Source organism: Pithys albifrons, chromosome 3 (genome assembly GCF_047495875.1).
Source record: "Pithys albifrons albifrons isolate INPA30051 chromosome 3, PitAlb_v1, whole genome shotgun sequence".
NCBI classification, from domain to species: Eukaryota; Metazoa; Chordata; class Aves; order Passeriformes; family Thamnophilidae; genus Pithys; species Pithys albifrons.
The window spans coordinates 32,971,354-32,980,812 of record NC_092460.1 but is presented as its reverse complement, the minus strand read 5'-3'; the positions used below and the strand labels follow the sequence as shown (position 1 = coordinate 32,980,812).

Genomic DNA, 9,459 nt, shown 5'->3' with positions numbered 1-9,459 from the left:
CTGGGAGCTGCTTTGGGGGGTTACCTGGGTGTACCAGCCACAGGGAGCTGCTGGAGTGGGTGATCCCAGGGGTCTCTCAAGGAATGATGGTGAGAGCATCTTCCAGGAGCTGGGGAAGCATCTGGATTCACCTGGAGATGGAGCATTGCTTACAACATGGTTGTAATAATGCCAAGGTCATGGGTTCAATCCCCTGTATGGGCCATTGACTTAAGAGTTGGACTCGATGATCCTTGTGGGTCCCTTCCTATTCAGAATAGTCTGTGATTCTGTGAAGGTGCCAAGGGATGAGCCCTGTGCCCAGGGGCAGTGCAGAAGAGGGGAACAGCACATCTGAGCAGGTGGGGCAGGGCATGGGGGCATAGGGAAGAACTTTTTCCCCAGGGAAGAACTTTTTCCTTTCACCTTTTGATTTCATCTTCCCCAGTCCTTCCCAAGTGTCCTCAGTCCCATCCCAGCCCCACCCCAGTTCCCCCAGTCCCTCCCTAGTGTATCCCAGTGATCCCAGAAGAAAGAGGGGTTTTGAAGGGAAAAGGGCTTAAAATTATAGGAAAACCCTCCTTTTCAGTTAATGTCTGTGTTTAAATTGAGGGGAATCCCCCTTCACCTGCAGTTTTAAAGGTATTAACTGAAGGAAAATCTGCCTTGTCTTTATGGAATAAAAAAAATATCTCTATATGATGTCTCCTAAATTTGTGTTTAAACCATACAAAAAAAGATGACCTAACTGTAGACACCTGCAATACAGTGACATGGAGACAATTCTGTGCTCACTGGGAAACAAAGTGTATTTTAAAATTACTCCCCATCATTTTCTTCTTCAAACGAGTCAGTTCCCACTTCTTCATAGTCCTTTTCCAGGGCAGCCAAGTCCTCTCGGGCCTCTGCAAATTCTCCCTCCTCCATGCCTTCTCCCACGTACCAGTGCACAAAAGCTCTCTTGGCATACATCAGGTCAAACTTGTGGTCAAGCCTTGCCCAAGCCTCAGCAATGGCCGTGGTGTTGCTCAGCATGCAGACTGCTCGCTGAACTGGGGCTAGGTCTCCCCCAGGAACTACTGTAGGAGGCTGATAGTTGATCCCCACCTGGAAACAGGTAAATAAATAAATAAATAAATAAATGGCAGAGGAACTGGACATCACACACAGACCAATGTGATCAAGTGAATGCTCATTTATTACACACAACACACAGTTTATAGAAGGCTAAAGCTACACACCATTGGCTAAGTTTGAACCTCACACCATCAAGCCACAAACTTTAATTGGTTATAACCCATATCTCACAAGTCCAATGTTTATATTATCTCATCCTCCATGTTTTCAAGCACCTCTCTGGGGTGCCGTGAGAACCTGAGGAGCTCCTATGAGAAACCTCTAGGGAGTAGCTAACTCCTCCAAACAGCTGTGACTTGTTTATTCTTAGCTGCCTTCAGTCTCACAGGGTTGGTATAGGTCTGAATTGCTCACTCTTCATTTTTCTGTACCAACAAACAGGTTGTACAAAAGCAGGAGCAGAAAGCAATCAAAAAGCTGAAAGAATGTGAATGAAGTGACAGATCCTGGGGCACAGTGGTACCACTATCAAAACTACCAGATGGCAAATGCCCTTACAAATGTCAAAGACATTTTAATGCTTATTTTAATACATATATTATTCTTCTGTGTTAATGTACACTGGTAAGTTGGGAGCTTTCTTAACAGCTACTCAATACTGAACATTAGAGTTTCATCAAGATACTCTAGAAACTAATACAGAATGTTGGTTCCCAGTTAAAAGTTTTCATCATTAAAGGAGCTGTTTGTATGACAAATATTTTTCCACCGTTAATGTCTGTATTATTTTTGAAACTATGGTTCCCAACACTGCTGTGTAGCTAGTGGGGAGAGGCTGTATAATATTTCTGGGTTAACAAAGAGATTCCCTAATATCAGCTTTTTCTTTATTAATTGTATAACTTTTGGTATTTCTTAAATTTTAGATGGTGTTTCAGAGGGAACACTCACTGGCTGTTCCAAAATAAGCCTGAAATTAATACTTCTTTCAATTTTAACTCATATACAGTTCAGAATTCCACTTATTTAAATATGTAGGAGCCTGTGTCAATGGGATGTCCAAAGGAGAAAAGGCACACTTTATACAAATGCATCTTTCTCATGTTCACTGGGAAATGCACATGATCCAAAACTTTAAATATGAGTTTTCTGCTAGACTGAACCTGCCCTTTAGAAATTAAAGAGGAGCTTGTGGCAGTCCTGCTCACCTTGAAGCCTGTTGGGCACCAGTCGACAAACTGGATAGTTCTCTTGGTCTTGATGGCAGCAATGGCAACGTTGACCTCCTTGGGCACCACGTCGCCCCGGTAGAGCATGCAGCAGGCCATGTACTTCCCATGCCTCGGGTCACACTTCACCATCTGGTTGTTGGGCTCGAAGCAGGCGTTGGTGATTTCAGCCACCGAGAGCTGCTCGTGGTGTGCCCTGTCAGAGGAGATGATGGGGGCGTAGGTCACTAAGGGGAAGTGGATGCGTGGGTAGGGCACCAGGTTTGTCTGGAACTCCGTCAGGTCCACGTTGAGGGCCCCGTCAAAGCGCAGGGAGGCGGTGATGGAGGACACGATCTGGCTGATGAGGCGGTTGAGGTTGGTGTAAGTGGGGCGCTCGATGCCCAGGTTTCTGCGGCAGATGTCGTAGATGGCCTCGTTATCCACCATGAAGGCACAGTCCGAATGCTCCAGGGTGGTGTGCGTGGTCAGAATGGAATTGTAGGGTTCCACCACAGCAGTGGAGACCTGAGGGGCTGGGTAGATGGCAAACTCCAGTTTGGACTTCTTTCCATAATCCACAGAGAGGCGTTCCATCAGTAAGGAGGTAAAACCAGAGCCAGTACCCCCACCAAAGCTGTGGAAGATCAGGAATCCTTGCAGCCCAGAACAGGCATCAGTCTAGAAAGCAAAAAGAAAGTAAAAGATGTTAAAAAGGAATGAAAATACTTTATGTGAGCTTATTTTGAGGTGAAGGAAAGAGCAGCCATCAGGAATATAACAGCACAGATTTCATGTCAGTCCTTCTTGAGAAAGGCCTGGTGATACTTCTGCGCTTTGCTTTCATCACTGACTCAACTTACGACAAAATTGGAGCCTTATCTGTCCAAACCTTCACTCTCTGAATCTCACACTTGTTTTAGTTAGTCTGGCTGAAACCAGAAATGCACAACTGCCTAATCCACCCTTCCATATCAGTATTGGTGCTCTGGGGCTGTGCTAATAATAATTACATATTCAGAACCACTTTATAAAAACACCTGGAGGCGTACAGCTGGGAAATGAACCACAGGACTTCTCTCTCTTAGACTAATAATGATGCCTCTGTATGTCTTGCAATCTCTTTTCTGAACCATTGGTACTGTTTCCAGTTATCAAGCTATTAGTTCTGCAGAACTCAAACTGCTGTTTCAAAACTGCTGGGACTCACCAACTTACGGACACGATCAAGCACCATATCAATGCTTTCTTTGCCAATGGTGTAGTGGCCACGGGCATAGTTATTGGCTGCATCTTCCTTTCCAGTGATCAGCTGTTCTGGATGAAAAAGTTCCCGGAAGGTGCCAGCCCTCACTTCATCTGAAGGAGAAAGAGAAATTGTAAGAAGCTGCATATGCTTCATTGCCAACAAGATCTGGTTGTGGTTGGCATTGATGCAACCTTTCAGTCACAGGAAGTCATAATGCCAAAAAACAGATGCTGGTGGAGAAGGGAAATGTGTCCTCAGCATTTTTTCATTGTTGAATTCTGTGGATTTAAGGTGTATTTCATATCCAGCCACAGAAGTTATCTCCTCATTAACTTCTTAGTGACAGGTACTGCCAGACAAGTTCCCAGAAGTAAAGTGTGAAGAAAATCAGGTGCCCCAGTTCTTAGACATCCTTCTATCACTGGAGGGAAACTGTCAGGCTCCCACTTAGAATCCAAATTGGAGAAAAGCAGAATTCAAATGGCAAAAATGACATGATAAACAAAAGCAGAAGTTAAACGTTGGTGCAAAGAGTTTTACACACCATTGTGTACTGGCCGTTAAACTGCTGGGGATCCTCCTGTTCTTATGTTTGTAACACCTATGACAGAATCTGGAATTCTGTGTCACAAAATTAATTTCATGCTTGACTTGGTATTGAGCAGTTGGCATTTTGCCAGCTCAAACCAAGACAGATAATGGGAGCCCAAGGTACAAAGGGCTGCTTTGTACCAGTGGAGACTGGTGGCACACCATGGTGGTATTAGGAAAAGTAACCTCATCTCCACTTTGTAGGTTTATTTCTGTACTGACCTACTACTGTTGGTTCCAAGTCCACCATTACAGCCCGTGGCACGTGCTTTCCAGTGGCTGTTTCATTGAAGAATGTGGTAAAAGAGTCATCACAGCTGAGTTTATCTTGCAGATCCTTGAAGGTGCCATCTGGCTGAATGCCATGCTCCAGGCAGAAGAGTTCCCAGCATGCATTTCCTATCTGCACTCCAGCCTGGCCAACGTGAATTGAGATGCACTCACGCTAAGGGGAGAGAGCAGAGGCAGGGTGAGAAAAAACAATGATCGTTAGTCCACCTTATTCCTAGTGGTTACTTTTTTCCACTGTATTGCTTTTCCAAAAGTTTGGTGAACTGTCCCTGTCAGCAGTTTATTTGGTAGTTCAGCTCCACAGACACAATGAGACTGTACATGTGCATGCTGGATACTGGGACAGTTCTCTAAAAAATCAAGATCTATGTGCTGTCCTATATAAGTGTATGACAACAGTCAGGAAAAAAATTAATTTCAATTAGACAAACCCCACCTTTCCTCCTGGATTGGTCCTGCTGAGGAGCACATCACAGTTTAGTTTATTTTTACTCCTGGCTGGAACCTGACACAACCATGTGGTATCCTTCAACTTTATGTAACCCAAGACAGGGGATGTCTTTTGATCCTTCCACCCTCTGATAGCAGGCTAGTGTTGGAAACTTGGAAGAACTGCTTTAAGCAATACTCCTTTAAGGAAGTTGTTTCAGATTCTCTCAGTTGAAACAAATGTTCCTTCCAGCCCCTGAGCAGCTATTAATTTTACATTGCAGGGCCATTTCTCACCAAGCAGTGTCATTGCAGTATAGAATGTTTATTTGCATATTTTTGAGCATTGTTTCTGTGGCAGTCAGGAAAAGAAAACAATGTATGCAACACCAAGCTAAAATAGGCAGGTGTTGATTGCTCCAAAATCCTTTACACTGAAAAGTACAGGAGCACAAAGGCCCAAGTGCTGGATTTCATAAGTTCACAAACAGAATTATAAAGCAGTATTTTTGAATTAGTCCCAGTGATTATGACACTGGGTGTACTGGAAGGCAGTTTTTTGAGGAGAGAGTGGCTTCAGACCTGTGGAGTTTTTCAGCTTTGGTCTCTGCTTTGAAGCAATTGTAATTAAAGATGCCTGAGCTCTGTTTTTGTGACCCCAATGGCACTGTCTATACTGGGGAGTAAGACAGAGTCAGGTCATAGTACTGAACACTGGCGTGTGATCCCTGTGCTGACTGATTAGCACACTCCCTGGCACAGTTTTGGATTAGGCCACTTAGTACTTTTCTGGACAGTGCTTGGGCACCATGCAGAACACAACTCATTGTCAAGAATGGTTTCACTGACCACTGTCAAGCTTTGGAGAGGGTAAGAGAATTGAGATGCCTAATTATGAAGCAGTCCATGCCACCTGGCTTCAAGGGCAGAGGGTGGTCCTCTTTATTCTTATTTTGTAACACTGCATTTAGAGATAGCCCATTACTTAGTATCAGTTTTGACCACTTTTTTTTTTTAATTCTGTAACTGCTTACCTTGCAACATCATCCTGTGACTTGAGAATGAAATTCCCCAAAACTTAAATCCTTGGGCACAGTGTGTGACCAGCAACACCTCTGGAGCAGTGTTTTCTTCACAAAAGACATGTATTTGTGTTTAAGCTAAAAGTATTTTTTCAGAAGCAACTAGAATTTCAAAAGTCATCTCTGCCCCAGTTAGTCACATCCAGAAGTTCAAATGAACACAGAAAGTCAATTAATATTTCATTCAATTAAATAAATTATTTCTATTCAGTACTCATGTCTAAACTCCTGACTCTGCAAATACATGTGCAGCAGCATGTGTGAAGTGCCCTCAAGTGTACTTGCACAACCCTGTGTTTCTCAAGTGAGTTGTGCAAAACCCTCTGAGTTATGTGAGCGACAATGAGGCTTCATAGATTGGTGTGTCAGTCCGGAGGATTACTCAGAAGGCACTAATGGCATATTTGGGATTAGAGAATTCAATTAGTGCTGATTTTGCATGGGGCAGGCTCCTGCTTTTAAATCAAATTGTGAACCTGTGAGGCTGGCAGCAATTAAAAAAATAAGGTTTTTTTCTTTTTAAAGTCAGCAATGAGGCCAGCTGACTTCTTAAAAGAATATCTTTTTGAGCACAGCTATAATTACAAGTCTAAAGATGCCTTGACCCGAAAGAGCTGCCTTAAAAAGTTAATATTGTACAGCTTAGTATAGGACTACAGTTGAAGATTTTCCTTTTAGACTGAGTTGCACTGAACAGTTTGAAACCGTATCTTAGCCCTGCCTTTTGAGGCATTCTATCTTTTCCTACCCCAGCAGTAATTTGGAAATATTCTGCCAAGAAGAGAAGACAGTAACAAAGAGGTTTCTCATTTTGCATAGTAAACACTATTAAAATAGACACCAGACTTTAACCAGGGAAGAGAGTGGTCCTTCTCCAGAGTCACAGGAAGAGTAAACTGATCTTTACATGATATTTAAATTTGAAGCCTACTTCAAACTCATGTTTCACATCCCATCACTAATGTAACAGGACGGATCTAACAAACTTTCCTTTTATCTACCAAGAGACAGTAGAAACCATCAAGTTCTTTGTGAAACTAAACCTGGGACAGCTTTGACTCTTGAAAAAATAGGCTAGTACCTGGCTCTAGGATATACTACACAAAGGCAGACTTTAGTCTTCCAGCTGTTCCAGAAGCACACTCACTACCCCAGGTCTGGGAGCCTGTGGATCTGTGTGTCTTGCTTGCAAAATGAGCTTACTTGTTTTGGACCTGCAGCTGTACTGGCAGGAAGCAACAAAGTTCTCTGCACCAAAATTAGACTCAGTGCTAGACACATATCAGGGTACAAGGTGAAATGGATTGTTCACATTCTGTGAGGTTCTGAGAGGTTTCTACAAGTTTGTAACAAACCCCCAACTCTTGAAAATGAAAGTTCTTTTTTTACTTAAACGTATACATATATAAAAGGATTCATGCACTCCAGAAACACACATGCATACACTGTATAGCTATGGGCAGTACAGTCATTAGGGCTAAATTAGTTTAAAATAGACACAAAGGTAAGTAACTTTATTTCTAAAACTAAAATTATTATCTCATATAAAAAAATGAATCAGTGTTGAGAAATTGTGGTCACAACAGAAAGTACTAAACAGCTATGACTCTAGATCTAATTTATCTTACAATTCCACTACTTAGGGACTATCTGAAGAAAACATTGTCTCACCATGCCTTAATGTTTCAGTGAGATTTTGTGGCACTTCTTTCCAATCCTCTTACGTGGTAATTGCAATTTGTGGCACAAACTACTGACAACAACAGCAGATCCCCCTTGCCCACAGTCCTCCCAATCCCCATATGACTGACGTTCCCACATTCCTCTTACCATGTTGTCTCCAGGGGTGTTTCCTTCCCGCTGGGATCAGTGGTGGTGGGTCTGTGCAGGAGCCTGGCTCTGGGCTGCAGGGCAGGAGGCAGCCTGGGCCCAGCACCTGCTGCGGCACTTCAGTGTCACAGCGCGGTGGGAATAGGTCACCGCGCCGCGGGTCACCTGCTGCACCGCTGCCTCCTGCCCTCCACACACCCCCCGAGTGCCAACTCACCCAGGCAGGGCTCAGATACACCCCAGATTGCAAAATTAGTGCAGCCAGGCTTGGCACGCTTATTAAATCGGAGTGTGGTCACATAACACGTCGTACACTGGACTTTCAAACACCTGAGGATTTTATATCACCCACAAGACATGTCCCATCCCAGTCCCCTGTTCTGCCAGTATGTCTGTGTGTAGGTGGAAATCACTCCTAAGTTCCAACAGAGAAGGCATAAGAGAGCAAATGAATGGAAAAGAGAAGGGTGGAATTAAAACAAAAACAGAGAACAGGAAAGTAAACATAATTACCATTCTGAAGTGTGCTCTACCACTGCTCTTAAATGATCTCTTGGCTTCTCTATTAATGCCTCTTTATTAACATCTCAATTTACTTTTATGGCTTCTCTTTCCATGTACAGTCATCCAGCTGCCAGCAGCATGGGACAGCATTCAGTACAGACTCTCTACTCATCTGTCCAAACACAGAAAGAAATTTGATTCTTATTGCAGTGTTTATTGCAGGACAGAGCTGGAGGCATCACACCAATGTCCTGACACCAAATTAGGGCAGTTGCCTTCACCACTTTGCTCCTTCTGCACTAGTTCAGCATTGGAAAGGAGCAGCTTCTCTCAGAAGAGAAATCCTCACGTTTGCAACTCCTAGGTAACAAAAAGGAAGGCATGTTTAATGGCTTGAATCCAAGTGTTATGTATCCCCTGACTTTATAAATGTATTTATTATATAATCAGTAGAAATTTAAATACACAATTCCTCAAATGTAGGTTAGTCTACTCTGACGTGAGGATATTAATAGGTTGTTCTGCAACTTTCGGCAACCAGCATATAAATATCTTCTTTAACACCTATATTTTAACAGTGAGAAATAGGTCATACAGATGTAGAAACCCTGAGAAGACTCAGGCATACTGTTTTTTATGAAGTTTCCTTACGTTGCTCTGTCCACCTGCATGTGAAGTGCTTGGGCAGAAACCCCTCAGCCCAGAGTCAGAGGGTAACCTGAAAGCACAGTTGGGGACTGCCAGTGGGGGACTGCCAGTGGGGGACTGGCAGCACAGTGAGGGACTGTGCTGCCAGGCACCAGTGAGTTTTGTTGACTCCAGAGTCAACCTCTGGGCCCTGCTGCATGGAGACATGAGGCAGATATGGCCAGGACCTGAATTCTTGGAAGGTCAGTCATCTTGCTTGATGCTTGTATTCAACCTGTGTGGGCGGATGGTATATGGCCATAGGAAACCTAACCCCTTTTTCTCTAAAGATAGACACATCTCTGAAAATAGCATTTTTGAATAATCTGGAACTCAGAAGTACTGTTGTGATGGTTTAATCCTAACTGGCAACTAAGCACTGAATCAGAAGAGTAAAAGAGAAAGCCCATGGGTTGAGATAAAGACAGTTTAAGTAAAGCAAAAGCTGAACACAAGCAAAGCAAACCAAGGAGTGGATTCACCACTTCCCATGTGCAGGCAGGAGTTCAGCCATCTCCAGGACAGCAGGGCT

The 9,459-nt window shown here is 43.5% G+C and overlaps 1 protein-coding gene across 1 annotated transcript; it reads right to left on the bottom strand.

Moving 5' to 3' along the window:
* Positions 1-798: 798 nt before the first annotated feature.
* Positions 799-4,431, bottom strand: TUBA8 (tubulin alpha 8). The gene is made up of 4 exons (XM_071551275.1): positions 4,327-4,431; positions 3,475-3,623; positions 2,265-2,945; positions 799-1,086 (listed from the first exon to the last, which is right to left on the bottom strand). The coding sequence occupies exons 1-4, from the start codon at positions 4,352-4,354 to the stop codon at positions 799-801; spliced, it is 1,146 nt and encodes a 381-aa protein (XP_071407376.1). The 5' UTR covers positions 4,355-4,431.
* Between the last annotated feature and the right edge of the window lie 5,028 nt (positions 4,432-9,459).